Raw genomic sequence first — 19,551 nt, forward strand, 5'->3', positions numbered from 1 at the left:
CCCTGAGCTGACTAGGTGAACAATCTGTCGATGTGCCCTTGAGCAAGCTACTCAACCCTAATTTGCTCCTGTAAGTCACTATGGATAAGAGCGTCTGCTAAATTGTGAATGTACCAGCGCCTCAAATGTCCTACTGCTTCAGTTCCTGTTCCTCTTATAGAATATTAGCTCAAAAATATTGTGGAGCTTCTGTACCTAAATATAAACAGTACCGGAACTCAAAATGAGTACCGGAACCTATTTCAGTCCAAGTCAAGCACTGGTGATTGTCTTTTCTAAGTGTTGAAACACGGAGGGATGTCACAGAGAGCTGATGTCATGTATGTATCCTCCAGACGGAGATGACCGAGGCCAGAGACCTGATGGTGGAGGCTAACACTCAGGAATATGCCTTCAACTTCCTGCAGCAGTCTCTGAAGAATAAGATACAGGATGCCGAGGTACAGTACAGGCTTCTCTATAATCAGAATCTACCACAGACCTGTCAGTTAGCTGAACCTATTCTACCACAGACCTGTCAGTTAGCTGGACCTATTCTACCACATACCTGTCAGTTAGCTGGACCTATTCTACCACAGACCTGTCAGTTAGCTGGGCCTATTCTACCACAGACCTCAGTCAGTTAGCTGGACCTATTCTACCACAGACCAGTCAGTTAGCTGGGCCTATTCTACCACAGACCTGTCAGTTAGCTGGACCTATTCTACCACATACCTGTCAGTTAGCTGGACCTATTCTACCACAGACCTGTCAGTTAGCTGGGCCTATTCTACCACAGACCTCAGTCAGTTAGCTGGACCTATTCTACCACAGACCAGTCAGTTAGCTGGGCCTATTCTACCACAGACCTGTCAGTTAGCTGGACCTATTCTACCACAGACCTGTCAGTTAGCTGGACCTATTCTACCACAGACCTGTCAGTTAGCTGGGCCTATTCTACCACAGACCTCAGTCAGTTAGCTGGACCTATTCTACCACAGACCAGTCAGTTAGCTGGGCCTATTCTACCACAGACCTGTCAGTTAGCTGGACCTATTCTACCACAGACCTCAGTCAGTTAGCTGGACCTATTCTACCACAGACCTGTCAGTTAGCTGAACCTATTCTACCACAGACCTGTCAGTTAGCTGGGCCTATTCTACCACAGACCTCAGTCAGTTAGCTGGACCTATTCTACCACAGACCTGTCAGTTAGCTGGGCCTATTCTACCACAGACCTGTCAGTTAGCTGGACCTATTCTACCACAGACCTGTCAGTTAGCTGAACCTATTCTACCACAGACCTGTCAGTTAGCTGGACCTATTCTACCACAGACCTCAGTCAGTTAGCTGGACCTGTTCTACCACAGACCTCAGTCAGTTAGCTGGGCCTATTCTACCACAGACCTCAGTCAGTTAGCTGGGCCTATTCTACCACAGACCTCAGTCAGTTAGCTGGGCCTATTCTACCACAGACCTCAGTCAGTTAGCTGGGCCTATTCTACCACAGACCTCAGTCAGTTAGCTGGACCTATTCTACCACAGACCTGTCAGTTAGCTGAACCTATTCTACCACAGACCTGTCAGTTAGCTGGGCCTATTCTACCACAGACCTCAGTCAGTTAGCTGGGCCTATTCTACCACAGACCTGTCAGTTAGCTGGGCCTATTCTACCACAGACCTCAGTCAGTTAGCTGGGCCTATTCTACCACAGACCTGTCAGTTAGCTGGGCCTATGTGTTTGCCCTGACCCTGTGTGAGCCCCTCTGTGCATCCAGAAATGGCACCCTGTTCCCTATTAGTGCACTATGTAGCGAGTAGGGTTCCATTTCAGCCCCAGCCTCTGTGCCTGTCCCACATCATGTGTATCTGTCCCCCTATAGGAGGCACTAGAGAAGCAGTCGCTCCATGCCCAGGGCCTGTCGGAGAAGCTGTGGCTGTCTGAGAGACAGTTGGAGGAGCTAGAGGTGGACAAGGAGACACGGGACAAGAGGACATCAGAGCTCAGCGACACCGTCTTCAGACTGGAGATTGAGGTACAGTTACGGTGTTATACTCATACGTGTAGTAAAGTCTGTGTGTGTGTGTGTGTGTGTGTGTGTGTGTGTGTGTGTGTGTGTGTGTGTGTGTGTGTGAGAGAGAGATCAGAGTCAGTCTTCAGACTGGAGACTGAGGTACAGTACTGTTCACTTTACACACCTATAATGTAGCTTCAAGGGTTGTGGTTAATTCCGCAAATTAAATTCTAATTAAATTCCCTCTCCCTGTAAATTACATTTAATACTAATCAAAGTCCAGGACAGTCTTTAAATTCAGAGATAATACATTTCCACTCAATTCCATTGTTAGGTATTCAAATTAAATTCCCTCAGGCTTTCAGGGAATATAGAAATACTAGTTGAAATTATTTAAAACAAATCATGCAGTACTTTTGTTATATTAAATCCATTAATTCCATTAACTGGGAAATGAACAACTATTAAATTCCAATTCAGTTAAATTCCAAATATTTGTAATTTTTTTTTACAATTACAATTAATTCCAATTAAAACATTCCAAACATTCTAATTCCAATTCAATTCCAACTCCATAACTTGAAGATTGTTGAAATTTGAAATTGAATTAGTGTAACATTTTCGTGTTGATTCAGGAGTTACATGAACTCTGTAAGTGTTAAATTAACACTCATTGGTGTAAAATAACCCCAGTGTTAAAACAAAACCACACCCATCATTATCATATTTCCCAGCATGCTCTATTGCAGGTAGATTTTTTTGTTTGTTTCAATATCTATGTTTTTGCATGTACATTGATTGATTAATTAATCTTATGCCACTCAAATATAAATAACATAAATGTTTCTAAACTAATCCAATCTGTTAGTTGGACTTGTTCCCGTTACTGTAATGGTTGTTCCAGTTTAGATAGTTGAGGTAGCCTCATATCTTAGTCTTCCCAATCCTGTCAGTCATTCTAAATGCAGGTTGCGGGTGAATAAAACATTCTAAATGTTGGATAGCCCCACTCTGGCTGGATTCCAATAGGAATTACACATCCCTTTGCAAGCCAGCATAAAGTGACTTGCAGGCCTGATGTGGTCTGTAAACCATGACTTTCAGACCACCGTATTAGGGTAAAACTAGGCCCTCAAAATACTGCCTCATGAAATATGTGTTGTGTTGTAAGGAATTAAATTTTTTATGATAACATATTCGCTTGTGGATCTCACTTGGTGAAGGCCACAGGACTGAAAATGAATGAATGCAACAACCGTGTCACTAACAAACACAGTCATGGGTGGTAACTCTACAATTCACTCAAGGTCAAGGCCCTCTGGGAAATATGCAAATAAGGCTTGGCACTAAGCGTTGTGTTAATTTAACACTGAAAAGGGCAGACCCGTATAGACACTGGACCAGTGTTAAATGGAACACTCTCAGTTGTTGATTTAACCCTGGAGAGTTTCCTGTGTATATGTGCGTGACGTTATCGTCCCTCTCCCTCCACAGCTAGGAGAGGCCCTACAGAAAGCCACCCAGGCCTCAGCAGAGCTCAGTCTGCACCCAGAAGCTACGAGATGACGCCCTGCTGAGGGTGGAGGAGCTGGAAGAGACTCTACTGGAGAGGGGTCAGGAACTGCAGACAGCCCAACAGACTGTCAGCCTCCTGCAGGGACAGGTACAATACTGACCAGGGTTATAAAGGCCTTACAGTTAGGGTTAGGGGGTTAGGGTTAGGTATACAGGTAGATAAGGACATAGATCTTACAGGCCCTGGTCACCATGCATGGCGTAGGCCTTAATAAAGTCAAAGGCAGATCATTTGCGCATGAGATTTACTTTTTGAAAGTAATTTCTGCTTAAGCCGACACCCATGTGTTTACAGCAATCGGGATTGTGTCGCCTACTTCACCCACACTGTAAAATGTGTGTCCATATGTGATTTTTCTGATTTACATATGAGTATAATATTCTTTATTACACTCCGTGTGTTGTATATATTTATTACACTATGTTATACTCTGTCAGGTGTCAGGTAGGCTGATAGATAACTGTATGTGTTGTCATCAGGTGTCAGGTAAACTGATAGATAACTGTATGTGTTGTCATCAGGTGTCAGGTAAACTGATAGATAACTGTATGTGTTGTCATCAGGTGTCAGGTAAACTGATAGATAACTGTATGTGTTGTCATCAGGTGTCAGGTAAACTGATAGATAACTGTATGTGTTGTCATCAGGTGTCAGGTAAACTGATAGATAACTGTATGTGTTGTCATCAGGTGTCAGGTAAGCTGATAGATAACTGTATGTGTTGTCATCAGGTGTCAGGTAAACTGATAGATAACTGTATGTGTTGTCATCAGGTGTCAGGTAAACTGATAGATAACTGTAACGATCCCGGCTGTCTGAGTCGGGTCCTGGTCGTAATCTCCAGTTTCCCGAGGGTTCGGGAACGCTCCGGGGAGCGCTCTGGTTTCCGCACCTGCTTCCCATTAGCAATCTGCACACCTGGGCCTAATCAGCACCTTTCTTAGGCTCTGGCCCAACATCCAGTTCCTGCCGGATCGTTAGCCATGAACATCACACGTCCGGAACCTTCACCCCACCTCTGCCTGATGGTCGGCGGCTGCCGAGCCATCACTGGACCTTGCACTGCACCCCCAACTACATCTCCACTTGTTCCCGGCGGTCGTCAAACTGCCCGGCTCGCTAAAGTTGGGAGGACTTTTAGCGAGCCAGTTTCAACCTCTCAGTACCTCTGTCAGACCCCGCTTCCCGGCTACCCTTGTGAACAGGAATCAGAGCTTAGCGCTTAACGCTTTTATCGATTCAGGTGCCGATGGAAGCTTTCTTGATGCCGAGTTGGTGGAACAGCTGGGGCTTTCCAAGGAGCAATTGCCGGAAGCCATTGAAGCGACCACTCTGAACGGCAGTAGTCTGGCACGTATCACGATGAGGACTGAACCGGTTAAGATGCGGTTGTCGGGGAATCATTCTGAGATGATTTCATTTTTCATTCTGCCGTCTTCCCATGTTCCTCTGGTCCTTGGATACCCCTGGCTGAAGGAACACAATCCCACGTTCGATTGGGTGACGGGCAAGGTAACGAGTTGGAGCCTTGATTGTCATGCTAACTGTCTCAAGACTGCCTGCCCCCATTCGGTTCCCAGTCAGGTGATTGAGGCTAAACCCCCAGATTTGTCCCTGGTTCCCGAGACATATCACGATCTGGGGGAAGTTTTCAGTAAGCAGAAGGCTCTGTCACTTCCTCCCCCACCGACCATATGATTGTGCCATCAACCTGGTTCCTGGAGCTGTCTACCCCAAGGGAAGGTTATACAGTATCTCCCGACCTGAACGTGAGGCGTTGGAGACCTACATCAAGGAGTCCCTAGCTGCTGGTCTCGTTTCGTCCCTCGTCATCACCCCTGGGGGCAGGTTTCTTCTTTGTGGGAAAGAAGGATGGCTCTCTTCGACCGTGTATTGACTATCGGGGGTTGAATGACATCACGGTCAAGAACAAGTATCCCCTGCCCTTGATGAGTTCTGCCTTCGACTCCTTACAGGGGTGCTACGGTGTTCACCAAGCTAGACCCTACGCAATGCGTATCACCTGGTCCGGATCAGAGAGGGGGACGAGTGGTTGACGGGTTTCAATACACCGATGGGTCACTCGAGTATCAGGTGATGCCGCTTTGGACTGACCAATGCTCCAGCGGTATTCCAGAGTATGGTGAACGACGTCCTGAGAGATATGATCGGTCTCTTCGTGTTTGTTTACCTGGATGACATTCTGATCTTCTCGAAGGAACCTTCCGACCACGTCCAGCATGTCCGGCAGGTTCTGCAGCGATTGTTGGAGAATCGCCTGTTCGTGAAGGCCGAGAAGTGCGAGTTTCACGCCCACACTACATCCTTTCTCGGGTACATCATCTCCAGGGGTGAGATTAGGATGGATCAGGAGAAGGTTAGAGCGGTTCTGGAATGGGCCCAGCCCGGTACGAGATTGCAACTCCAGAGATTTTTGGGGTTTGCGAATTTCTACCGCAGATTCATCCGGGATTACAGCCGTGTGGCCGCCTCCATTAACTGCCTTGACTTCCAGCATCAGGACCTTCAAGTGGAATCCGGAGGCGGATCGAGCGTTTCGGATTTGAAGAGGCGATTCACCAACGCACCGATTCTCTCTCAACCGGACACGGCCCGTCAGTTCGTCGTTGAAGTGGACGCGTCTGATGTGGGAGTTGGCGCCATCTGTCGCAGCGATGCTCCACGGACAGTAAACTCCATCCCTGCGCCTACTACTCGTCGCCGCCGCCTGCGGAGAGGAATTACGATGTGGGTAACCGGGAGCTTCTCGCGGTGAAACTTGCCTTGGAGGAGTGGCGCCACTGGTTGGAGGGGCGGAGCAACCGTTTATTGTCTGGACTGACCACAAGAATCTTGCTTACGTGCAATCGGCTAAACGCCTCAACTCCCGTCAGGCCAGGTGGGCGTTGTTTTTCGGACGATTCAAGTTTGTCCTGACGTTCCGACCTGGATCTAAGAACGGCAAGGCGGACGCCTTGTCCCGGATGTTCTCCAAGACGGAGGAGAGTGGGTCCAAGACCGAGACAATTCTCCCCGGAACTGCGTCGTGGGAGCAGTTATGTGGAGGATTGAGGAGGAGGTGCTGGCGGCCCTTCGGACTCAGCCCGGTCCCGTAACGGTCCACCCGGTCGGTTGTTTGTGCCTGAGTCGGTTCGTCCTGCTGTTCTCAAATGGTCCCACGCCAGTAAGATGGCTTGTCACCCTGGCGTGGCTCGGACAATGGCGTTTCTTCGCAGACGTTTTTGGTGGCCTGCCATGGCCGAGGATACTCGGGTTTTGTGGCTGCCTGTCCAGTGTGTGCGCAGAATAAGAGTACCAATCGGCCCAGCTCTGGACTACTTCACCCCCTTCCTATTCCCCGGCGTCCATGGTCGCATCTGGCCCTGGACTTCGTCACGGGGTTGCCCGCTTCTGAGGGGAACACGGTCGTTCTGACTATCGTGGACAGGTTCAGCAAGTTCGCCCACTTTGTGCCTATTGCCAAGCTTCCCTCTGCCTCGGAGACGTGAGATCCTGGTCAGGGAGGTTTTCAGGGTCCACGGTTTGCCCAGTGATATCGTTTCCGACCGTGGCCCTCAGTTTACCTCTGCTGTCTGGAAGTCCTTCTGTTTGGCCATTGGAGCTACAGTCAGTCTCACATCTGGTTTTCACCCCCAATCCAATGGTCAGGGCGGAGAGAGCCAACCAGAAGATGGAATCCACGCTACGCTGTCTGGTCTCTTCCAACCCCACCTCCTGGGCCTCTCAGTTGCCTTGGGTTGAGTATGCCCACAATACTCTCCCTACATCTGCCACTGGGATGTCTCCCTTCCAGTGCCTGTATGGCTACCAACCTCCCCTGTTCCCTTCTCAGGAGAAGGAGCTCTCTGTGCCTTCTGTTCAGGCCCATATTCGTCGTTGCCACCGGACCTGGCATCGGGCCAGAAAGGCACTCCTTAGAGGGTTCGGACCGGTATCAGCTCCAGGCGAATCGTCGCCGGACCCCCCGCTCCCACCTATACCATCGGAGATAGGGTTTGGTTGGCCACACGGGGATCTTCCGTTACGGACTGAGTCTAGGAAGTTGTTACCGAGTTTATTGGTCCGTTTGTGGTGGAGAAGGTGATCAATCCAGTGGCAGTGCGACTCAAACTACCGAGGACGCTCAGAGTCCATCCCACCTTTCATGTCTCCTGCCTCAAGCCTGTCTTCCTCAGTCCTCTGTTGCCTCCTCCGCCTCCCCCTCCTCCTCCTCGGATGATCGGAGGTGGTCCTGCCTACACGGTGCGTCGCATTATGGATTCCAGACGGCGGGGCCGGGGTTTCCAGTATCTCGTGGACTGGGAGGGGTATGGTCCTGAAGAGAGGAGTTGGATTCCGCGGCGACAGGTCCTAGATGCGGATCTCATCAGGGACTTTTACCGCCTCCATCCTGGCGCTCCGGGAGTCCGCCCGGTGGCGTTCTCGGAGGGGGGTACTGTAACGATCCCGGCTGTCTGAGTCGGGTCCTGGTCGTAATCTCCAGTTTCCCGAGGGTTCGGGAACGCTCCGGGGAGCGCTCTGGTTTCGCACCTGCTTCCCATTAGCAATCTGCACACCTGGGCCTAATCAGCACCTTTCTTAGGCTCTGGCCCAACATCCAGTTCCTGCCGGATCGTTAGCCATGAACATCACACGTCCGGAACCTTCACCCCACCTCTGCCTGATGGTCGGCGGCTGCCGAGCCATCACTGGACCTTGCACTGCACCCCCAACTACTCATCCACGCCGCCCGCTCTGTCCCTGGAATATTCTGCACCTTTTGTTTGTATCCGAAGAAACCCTCACTTTCGTTCAACTCTCCTTGTCCTGGTCTGCTTTTGGGTTCTGGCTGAGGGAACTGTGACAGATAACTGTATGTGTTGTCATCAGGTGTCAGGTAAACTGATAGATAACTGTATGTGTTGTCATCAGGTGTCAGGTAAGCTGATAGATAACTGTATGTGTTGTCATCAGGTGTCAGGTAAACTGATAGATAACTGTATGTGTTGTCATCAGGTGTCAGGTAAGCTGATAGATAACTGTATGTGTTGTCATCAGGTGTCAGGTAAGCTGATAGATAACTGTATGTGTTGTCATCAGGTGTCAGGTAAACTGATAGATAACTGTATGTGTTGTCATCAGGTGTCTGGTAAGCTGATAGATAACTGTATGTGTTGTCATCAGGTGTCAGGTAAACTGATAGATAACTGTATGTGTTGTCATCAGGTGTCAGGTAAGCTGATAGATAACTGTATGTGTTGTCATCAGGTGTCAGGTAGGCTGATAGATAACTGTATGTGTTGTCATCAGGTGTCAGGTAAGCTGATAGATAACTGTATGTGTTGTCATCACGTGTCAGGTAAACTGATAGATAACTGTATGTGTTGTCATCAGGTGTCAGGTAAGCTGATAGATAACTGTATGTGTTGTCATCAGGTGTCAGGTAAACTGATAGATAACTGTATGTGTTGTCATCAGGTGTCAGGTAAGCTGATAGATAACTGTATGTGTTGTCATCAGGTGTCAGGTAAGCTGATAGATAACTGTATGTGTTGTCATCAGGTGTCAGGTAAACTGATAGATAACTGTATGTGTTGTCATCAGGTGTCTGGTAAGCTGATAGATAACTGTATGTGTTGTCATCAGGTGTCAGGTAAACTGATAGATAACTGTATGTGTTGTCATCAGGTGTCAGGTAAGCTGATAGATAACTGTATGTGTTGTCATCACGTGTCAGGTAAGCTGATAGATAACTGTATGTGTTGTCATCAGGTGTCAGGTAAGCTGATAGATAACTGTATGTGTTGTCATCACGTGTCAGGTAAACTGATAGATAACTGTATGTGTTGTCATCAGGTGTCAGGTAAGCTGATAGATAACTGTATGTGTTGTCATCACGTGTCAGGTAAACTGATAGATAACTGTATGTGTTGTCATCAGGTGTCAGGTAAGCTGATAGATAACTGTATGTGTTGTCATCACGTGTCAGGTAAACTGATAGATAACTGTATGTGTTGTCATCAGGTTTCAGGTAAGCTGATAGATAACTGTATGTGTTGTCATCAGGTGTCAGGTAAGCTGATAGATAACTGTATGTGTTGTCATCAGGTGTCAGGTAAACTGATAGATAACTGTATGTGTTGTCATCAGGTGTCAGGTAAACTGATAGATAACTGTATGTGTTGTCATCAGGTGTCAGGTAAACTGATAGATAACTGTATGTGTTGTCATCAGGTGTCAGGTAAGCTGATAGATAACTGTATGTGTTGTCATCAGGTGTCAGGTAAACTGATAGATAACTGTATGTGCTGTCATCAGGTGTCAGGTAAAGTAGCTGATAGATAACTGTATGTGTTGTCATCAGGTGTCAGGTAAACTGATAGATAACTGTATGTGTTGTCATCAGGTGTCAGGTAAACTGATAGATAACTGTATGTGTTGTCATCAGGTGTCAGGTAAACTGATAGATAACTGTATGTGCTGTCATCAGGTGTCAGGTAAGCTGATAGATAACTGTATGTGTTGTCATCAGGTGTCAGGTAAACTGATAGATAACTGTATGTGTTGTCATCAGGTGTCAGGTAAGCTGATAGATAACTGTATGTGTTGTCATCAGGTGTCAGGTAAGCTGATAGATAACTGTATGTGCTGTCATCAGGTGTCAGGTAAACTGATAGATAACTGTATGTGTTGTCATCAGGTGTCAGGTAAGCTGATAGATAAGGAGCGGTCCCTGGAGGAGGAGATCCAGCTGAGGGAGAGAGTCCAGCTGCAGTGGAAGCAGGCAGAGAGGAGCGTAGAGGACCTCACGATAGAGCTACAGACTGCTGCACAGACCAAGGAGGACCAGGCCAAGCAACTCAAACAGGCTCAGGTAGGTACAGACAGAGAGCACCATAACCCCTAACCTTAACCCAGTCTAAAGAGGACCTGGCCAAGCAACTCAAACAGGCTCAGGTAGGTACAGACAGAGAGCACCATAACCCCTAACCTTAACCCAGTCTAAAGAGGACCTGGCCAAGCAAGATATACTGTAGATATAGAGAGAGTAGACAGTATGAACCGTGGGAGATATACTGTAGATATAGAGAGAGTAGACAGTATGAACTGTGGGAGATATACTGTAGATATAAGAGAGTAGACTTTATGAACCGTGGGAGATATACTGTAGATATAGAGAGAGTAGACAGTATGAACCGTGGGAGATATACTGTAGATATAGAGAGAGTAGACTTTATGAACCGTGGGAGATATACTGTATATATAGAGTAGACAGTATGAACCGTGGGAGATATACTGTAGATATAGAGAGAGTAGACAGTATGAACCGTGGGAGATATACTGTAGATATAGAGAGAGTAGACAGTATGAACCGTGGGAGATATACTGTAGATATAGAGAGAGTAGACTTTATGAACCGTGGGAGATATACTGTAGATATAGAGAGAGTAGACAGTATGAACCGTGGGAGATATACTGTAGATATAGAGAGAGTAGACAGTATGAACCGTGGGAGATATACTGTAGATATAGAGAGAGTAGACAGTATGAACCGTGGGAGATATACTGTAGATATAGAGAGAGTAGACTTTATGAACCGTGGGAGATATACTGTAGATATAGAGAGAGAGTAGACAGTATGAACCGTGGGAGATATACTGTAGATATAGAGAGAGTAGACCGTATGAACTGTGGGAGATATACTGTAGATATAGAGAGAGTAGACAGTATGAACCGTGGGAGATATACTGTAGATATAGAGAGAGTAGACAGTATGAACCGTGGGAGATATACTGTAGATATAGAGAGAGTAGACAGTATGAACCGTGGGAGATATACTGTAGATATAGAGAGAGTAGACAGTATGAACCGTGGGAGATATACTGTAGATATAGAGAGAGTAGACTTTATGAACCGTGGGAGATATACTGTAGATATAGAGAGAGTAGACTTTATGAACCGTGGGAGATATACTGTAGATATAGAGAGAGTAGACTTTATGAACCGTGGGAGATATACTGTAGATATAGAGAGAGTAGACAGTATGAACCGTGGGAGATATACTGTAGATATAGAGAGAGTAGACAGTATGAACCGTGGGAGAGATACTGTAGATATAGAGAGAGTAGACAGTATGAACCGTGGGAGATATACTGTAGATATAGAGAGAGTAGACAGTATGAACCATGGGAGATATACTGTAGATATAGAGAGTAGACAGTATGAACCGTGGGAGATATACTGTAGATATAGAGAGAGTAGACAGTATGAACCGTGGGAGATATACTGTAGATATAGAGAGAGTAGACAGTATGAACCGTGGGAGATATACTGTAGATATAGAGAGAGTAGACAGTATGAACCGTGGGAGATATACTGTAGATATGAGAGAGAGTAGACAGTATGAACCGTGGGAGATATACTGTAGATATAGAGAGAGTAGACAGTATGAACCGTGGGAGATATACTGTAGATATAGAGAGAGTAGACAGTATGAACCGTGGGAGATATACTGTAGATATAGAGAGAGTAGACAGTATGAACCGTGGGAGATATACTGTAGATATAGAGAGAGTAGACAGTATGAACCGTGGGAGATATACTGTAGATATAGAGAGAGTAGACAGTATGAACCGTGGGAGATATACTGTAGATATAGAGAGAGTAGACCGTATGAACCGTGGGAGATATACTGTAGATATAGAGAGAGTAGACAGTATGAACCGTGGGAGATATACTGTAGATATAGAGAGGGTAGACAGTATGAACCGTGGGAGATATACTGTAGATATAGAGAGAGTAGACAGTATGAACCGTGGGAGATATACTGTAGATATAGAGAGAGTAGACAGTATGAACCGTGGGAGATATACTGTAGATATAGAGAGAGTAGACAGTATGAACCGTGGGAGATATACTGTAGATATAGAGAGAGTAGACAGTATGAACCGTGGGAGATATACTGTAGATATAGAGAGAGTAGACAGTATGAACCGTGGGAGATATACTGTAGATATAGAGAGAGTAGACAGTATGAACCGTGGGAGATATACTGTAGATATAGAGAGAGTAGACAGTATGAACCGTGGGAGATATACTGTAGATATAGAGAGAGTAGACAGTATGAACCGTGGGAGATATACTGTAGATATAGAGAGAGTAGACAGTATGAACCGTGGGAGATATACTGTAGATATAGAGAGAGTAGACAGTATGAACCGTGGGAGATATACTGTAGATATAGAGAGAGTAGACAGTATGAACCGTGGGAGATATACTGTAGATATAGAGAGAGTAGACAGTATGAACCGTGGGAGATATACTGTAGATATAGAGAGAGTAGACAGTATGAACCGTGGGAGATATACTGTAGATATAGAGAGAGTAGACAGTATGAACCGTGGGGAGATATACTGTAGATATAGAGAGAGTAGACAGTATGAACCGTGGGAGATATACTGTAGATATAGAGAGAGTAGACAGTATGAACCGTGGGAGATATACTGTAGATATAGAGAGAGTAGACAGTATGAACCGTGGGAGATATACTGTAGATATAGAGAGAGTAGACAGTATGAACCGTGGGAGATCTACTGTAGATATAGAGGTAACTGCCAAATAATGGAAACCCAACATAGTGTCTTAAAAGGGCGTTGGGCCACCACGAGCCGACAGAACAGTTTCAATGCACCTTTAGCATGGATTCTACATGGTGTCTGGAACTCTATTGGAGGGATGTGAAACGATTCTTCCACCAGAAATTCCATCATTTGGTGTTTTGTTGATGGTGGTGGAAAACGCTGTCTCAGGCGCCGCTCCAGAATCTCCCATAAGTGTTCAATTGGGTTGAGATCTGGTGACTGAGACACACACACACACGCACACACAAACGAACACACGCACACGCACACACACACACACGCACACACACACACACGCACACCCACACGCACACACCAACGCACACACAAACGCACACACACATGCACACACGCACGCACACACAAACGCACACACACAACAACACACACACAACAACACACACTATTATGGATCCACATTAGTTCCTGCCGAGGCAGCAGCTACTCTTCCTGGGGTTTATTATGGATCCCCATTAGTTCCTGCCGAGGCAGCAGCTACTCTTCCTGGGGGTTTATTATGGATCCCCATTAGTTCCTGCCAAGGCAGCAGCTACTCTTCCTGGGGTTTATTATGGATCCCCATTAGTTCCTGCCAAGGCAGCAGCTACTCTTCCTGGGGTTTATTATGGATCCCCATTAGTTCCTGCCAAGGCAGCAGCTACTCTTCCTGGGGGTTTATTATGGATCCCCATTAGTTCCTACCATGGTAGCAGCTACTCTTCCTGGGGTTTATTATGGATCCACATTAGTTCCTGCCAAGGCAGCAGCTACTCTTCCTGGGTTTTATTATGGATCCCTATTAGTTCCTGCCAAGGCAGCAGCTACTCTTTCTGGGGTTTATTATGGATCCCCATTAGTTCCTGCCATGGTAGCAGCTACTCTTCCTGGGGTTTATTATGGATCCCCATTAGTTCCTGCCATGGCAGCAGCTACTCTTCCTGGGGTTTATTATGGATCTCCATTAGTTCCTGCCAAGGCAGCAGCTACTCTTCCTGGGGTCCAGCAAAATTAAGGCAGTTATACATTTTAAAAACATGACAATACATCCATAACATATTTCACAACATATTAAGTGTCAAAGCACTTTGTAACAACTGCTGATGTAGAAAATGTGTTATAGATCAATTTGATTGATATATTGATTGGTTGATGTGTTTCTCCTTTCTCCAGGAGAAAGTGATAGATCTTGAGAGCGACCTGGAGGAGATGCAGGACCGTGAACAGAGATGGGCCAGCAGGCACAAGAGAGCCGTCGAGCAGGTACATCTGTCTGCCTACACCTGTCCTCTCATCTCTGACCCCAACACTATGCCACACTGAACCAATGTTTTCTCTGACCCCCAACACTATGCCACACTGAACCAATGTTTTTTATGTTCTCTGTTTACTTCAATTAATATAGTCAAACAACTCATAAATCACAAATATGAAATTGAATCTTCTGGGACTTTAACTGAATCCAGGATTTCTTGACTGATGCCTGGCCAGTGAGGACTAATTTGATTCTGATGTCGATCATGATTCTACAGCATCAAACGGGGACAGGTTTTTTTTTTGAGGATGTGCCCAGTGAGTGTGTAGTATCTATCTAAACAGACGGTTGTGTTCTTCACAGACGGAACAGCTCCAGCTGAAGTTGATCCAGGAGAAAGATGTGAATGAGCAGCTGGACAGTGAGAAGATAATCCTGGAGAGACAGGTACATTACACTAACTACCAGTTCTAACAATGCAGGGACGTCAGCCTGTGGTGTAGCTATGTGATCCATCTATACATCAGTGTTGCATGTGGGCCTAAGGTTGAAGTTGTTGTCCGTTGATGTGATTCATGTTTAGATATGTGCCAAAGCTTTAAAACCCCCTGGCAGCAATGAAAGGCAGAGCTAAACGACCTGTATGAGCCACGTCTGAAAGGTTCCTGTGCTGTGACATTCCTTCCTGTGCTGTCTGAGGGGGGTAACTGTGACATTCCTTCCTGTGCTGTGACATTCCTTCCTGTGCTGTCTGAGGGGGGTAACTGTGACATTCCTTCCTGTGCTGTCTGAGGGGGGTAACTGTGACATTCCTTCCTGTGGTGTCTGAGGGGGGTAACTGTGACATTCCTTCCTGTGGTGTCTGAGGGGGTAACTGTGACATTCCTTCCTGTGCTGTCTGAGGGGGGTAACTGTGACATTCCTTCCTGTGGTGTCTGAGGGGGGTAACTGTGACATTCCTTCCTGTGGTGTGACATTCCTTCCTGTGCTGTCTGAGGGGGGTAACTGTGACATTCCTTCCTGTGGTGTCTGAGGGGGGTAACTGTGACATTCCTTCCTGTGGTGTCTGAGGGGGGTAACTGTGACATTCCTTCCTGTGGTGTACTGCAGGTGCGTGACCTGCGTGTGGAGGTGGAGGAACTTCACAACTCCAGAGTCCAGGATGATGTCATCACTAAGACAGAGAGCCGGGCCAAGGAGCTGGAGAACGCTCTCAGAGTGGAGGAGAGGTGTGTCTCCTATTGTGTCTACGGTCCTAGACAGTGTTTGTTGACTTCTATACGTGAATGGCTTTTGTTCTCCTGTGCAGGAATAAGGTGGTGATGACCAACACCATCGGTAAACTGGAGAGGAAGAACAACGAACTGTCAGATCAGCTGGAGGAGGAACATAAGATCTCTACGGAGCAGAAGGACCTGGTACGACACTTTACAGTTACTAACACTGGGGAGCAGTGGAGATAAGAGCCATGTCAGATGGGGACAGTTACTAACACTAGGGAGCAGTGGAGATAAGAGCCATGTCAGATGGGGACAGTTACTAACACTGGGGAGCAGTAGAGATAAGAGCCATGTCAGATGGGGACAGTTACTAACACTGGGGAGCAGTAGAGATAAGAGCCATGTCAGATGGGGACAGTTACTAACACTAGGGAGCAGTGGAGATAAGAGCCATGTCAGATGGGGACAGTTACTAACACTAGGGAGCAGTGGAGATAAGAGACATGTCAGATGGGGACAGTTACTAACACTGGGGAGCAGTAGAGAGAAGAGGTAGATGGGGACAGCTACTTACACTGGGGATAGTAGATGGAAAAGATGGGATAGTTAATAACACTGGGGGAGCAGGAGATAAGAGCCATGTCAGATGGGGACAGTTACTAACACTGGGGAGCAGTAGAGATAAGAGCCATGTCAGATGGGGACAGTTACTAACACTGGGGAGCAGTAGAGATAAGAGACATGTCAGATGGGGACAGTTACTAACACTGGGGAGCAGTGGAGATAAGAGCCATGTCAGATGGGGACAGTTACTAACACTGGGGAGCAGTGGAGATAAGAGCCATGTCAGATGGGGACAGTTACTAACACTGGGGAGCAGTAGAGATAAGAGCCATGTCAGATGGGGACAGTTACTAACACTGGGGAGCAGTAGAGATAAGAGACATGTCAGATGGGGACAGTTACTAACACTGGGGAGCAGTAGAGATTAGAGCCATGTCAGATGGGGACAGTTACTAACACTGGGGAGCAGTAGAGATAAGAGCCATGTCAGATGGGGACAGTTACTAACACTGGGGAGCAGTGGAGATAAGAGACATGTCAGATGGGGACAGTTACTAACACTGGGGAGCAGTGGAGATAAGAGCCATGTCAGATGGGGACAGTTACTAACACTGGGGAGCAGTAGAGATAAGAGCCATGTCAGATGGGGACAGTTACTAACACTGGGGAGCAGTGGAGATAAGAGCCATGTCAGATGGGGACAGTTACTAACACCGGGGAGCAGTAGAGATAAGAGACATGTCAGATGGGGACAGTTACTAACACTGGGGAGCAGTAGAGATAAGAGACATGTCAGATGGGGACAGTTACTAACACTGGGGAGCAGTGGAGATAAGAGCCATGTCAGATGGGGACAGTTACTAACACTGGGGAGCAGTGGAGATAAGAGCCATGTCAGATGGGGACTGTGAATATTATTTGCAATCATTTGTGTTCCTATAAACAAAAGTTACTTATACTGTGTGCGTAAGATGACTTCCAGGTTCTCTTGCTAAATAATTGTTTAATCAGACAACCCTGCATAAGTAAAGGTTATCCGCGTGAACGTCTGTTATACCTCGGAGTGTTGTGATTAACAACATGTTTAATGTGTAGTTTGATAGATAAATGGTAGCCCTCTGATGTTGATCCACTGACCTATGACCCCTCTCCATCAGATGACCCAGAGGATGCGTTCCCTGAAGCGTCAGCTGAACGAGGCAGAGGAGGAGGCTAGTCGTAGAGAGGCTCAGTACCGCCACACCCAGAGAGAACTGACAGAGGAGAGAGAGACCTCCACCAGGCTACAGAGACAGCTCCTGGACCAGCACCTCCAACTCAAGTATGTGGTTTAGAGAAGAGAGAGAGAGAGAGAGAGAGAGAGAGAGAGAGAGAGAGAGAGAGAGAGAGAGAGAGAGAGAGAGAGAGAGAGAGAGAGAGAGAAGAGAGAGAGAGAGAGAGAGAGAGAGAGAGAGAGAGAGAGAGAAGAGAGAGAGAGAGAGAGAGAGAGAGAGAGAGAGAGAGAGAGAGAGAGAGAGAGAGAGAGAGAGAGAGAGAGAGAGAGAGAGAGAGAGAGAGAGAGAGAGAGAGAGAGAGAGAGAGAGAGAGAGAGAGAGAGAGAGAGAGAGAGAGAGAGAGAGAGAGAGAGAGAGAGAGAGAGAGAGAGAGAGAGAGAGAGAGAGAGAGAGAGAGAGAGAGAGAGAGAGAGAGAGAGAGAGAGAGAGAGAGAGAGAAAAAACAAACTACTGGACACAAACACACACCTTCATTTGATTTGCAGGCGTAAGGAGTCCACCTTGCAAATGAGGCAGACTCTGGAGAAACTGCATCTGGATCTCAGTGTAGATGAGGAGGACCAGGCTGCCTCAGTACCCACCTCCTCCAAGGCTTGAAGAAAATCACCCTTCCAGGATAACAACACCGCACCCCCTCATACTAGTTACAGTCATACCCCCTAATACCACCACTAATAGACTTGACAAGAAACAACACAACACATTCTATACTGGCACCAATACTGTCATTTATCGTACAATACAGTGCCCACAAGTTAAGTGTTCAAACTTTCTTTAGCATCTTTCTCTGTACTATTGAAATGTAAAGCATTCTGTCTCTAGTTCCTGTTTTCCAAAAGCGGTTATGGAAAACAGCTGGTTTTATCTCAATATTAACTCATTTCTGGGTAACAATTAAGTACCTTACTGTGATTGTTTTCAATCAAAATGGTCAAAAAGAAGAAACTAAATTGCTTCTTAGCAAAGAGCAATTTCTCAAACAAGAATTTTGCTAGGACTGTCCTGGAGTGGTCTGAGTGAGGAGTAGCTGTTATTGGCAGAGAGGTTTGGAACTCTTTTTTTATTGGTCTATGAACCAATTTACTGCCTGGTGATGTCACCAGCCAGGCCAAAACTCCATCCCACCAAAACAGGCTGAAATTTCAGGAGGTCTTTTCAAACAGCTCATACACTAAAAGGACATTATCATCATTTTCACTATTTCACAGTATTATTCCAACCTCATAGTGTGGAAATATATATATAAAACACAGGAAAATCATGTGTTTATGTTGGGATGTAAGTGGAAGGGGAAGTTGTAGTGTTGTGATTATTTAGAATCAAATCAAGCTTTATTTATATAGCAGAAGAGATTATGTATATCAAAAATGATATTGAATCAATCTTTCCCTGTACACACAAGTCACGTGTTTTACCAAAGAAAAGGGCTAATATTCATATTATATGATTAAATAGGACTTTGGGTTAAGGCAGTTTGGAGGATTTGGGCAATATTTCCTTCAAATTACCAAATGAATCTGTTGCACTACTGTGTTGGCTTTATAAATATCTTACAGTATTGATATTACATGCTACACTGTACACTTTGTGTTGGTATTACATCATGTGCTACACTTTGGGAAAAGGGAGATTTATTTTATATACAGTATATGAAAAAGCTTTTATTTTACGCCCACTGAGCAGAATGTGGAAGTGTCTTCCATTTGCAATGCTTGAAGGACAGACATACTGTGCATGAATGATTGGACTACAATACAAGCCTATGAATGATTGGACTACAATACAAGCCTGTGAGTGATTGGACTACAATGCAAGCCTATCAATGATTGGACTACAATACAAGCCTGTGAATGATTGGACTACAATACAAGCCTATGTGAGCATGAAAAGTATGTTCCACAATGGACTGTTTACAAAATATAAAATATGTTTTATTGTCACATACACTAGGTGCAGTGAAATGTGTTGTTTTACAGGGTCATCCATTGTAGTACGGTGCCCCTGGAGCAAATTAGGGTTAAGTTTCTTGC

General features: G+C 46.1%; 2 protein-coding genes across 2 annotated transcripts in view; both read left to right on the forward strand.

Moving 5' to 3' along the window:
* The window catches only part of LOC123489273, a 10,652-nt gene extending 7,092 nt beyond the window's left edge, over window positions 1-3,560 (forward strand). Inside the window, exons 9-11 of the mRNA XM_045219954.1 lie at window positions 336-440; window positions 1,863-2,015; window positions 3,489-3,560. Coding sequence (XP_045075889.1) covers window positions 336-440; window positions 1,863-2,015; window positions 3,489-3,560 — 330 coding nt within the window. The remainder of the gene's footprint in view (window positions 1-335; window positions 441-1,862; window positions 2,016-3,488) is intronic.
* A 3-nt stretch (window positions 3,561-3,563) lies between these two features.
* On the forward strand, window positions 3,564-18,465 carry LOC123489272 (cingulin). Its single transcript, XM_045219953.1, has 8 exons — window positions 3,564-3,657; window positions 10,271-10,444; window positions 14,382-14,471; window positions 14,827-14,910; window positions 15,574-15,692; window positions 15,773-15,881; window positions 17,405-17,568; window positions 18,007-18,465. Exons 3-8 carry the CDS (start codon window positions 14,418-14,420, stop codon window positions 18,116-18,118), a joined length of 642 nt encoding a protein of 213 aa, XP_045075888.1. The 5' UTR covers window positions 3,564-3,657; window positions 10,271-10,444; window positions 14,382-14,417; the 3' UTR covers window positions 18,119-18,465.
* The last annotated feature ends 1,086 nt before the right edge of the window (window positions 18,466-19,551 follow it).

The sequence above is a fragment of the Coregonus clupeaformis genome, unplaced genomic scaffold (genome assembly GCF_020615455.1).
Source record: "Coregonus clupeaformis isolate EN_2021a unplaced genomic scaffold, ASM2061545v1 scaf2933, whole genome shotgun sequence".
NCBI lineage: Eukaryota > Metazoa > Chordata > Actinopteri > Salmoniformes > Salmonidae > Coregonus > Coregonus clupeaformis.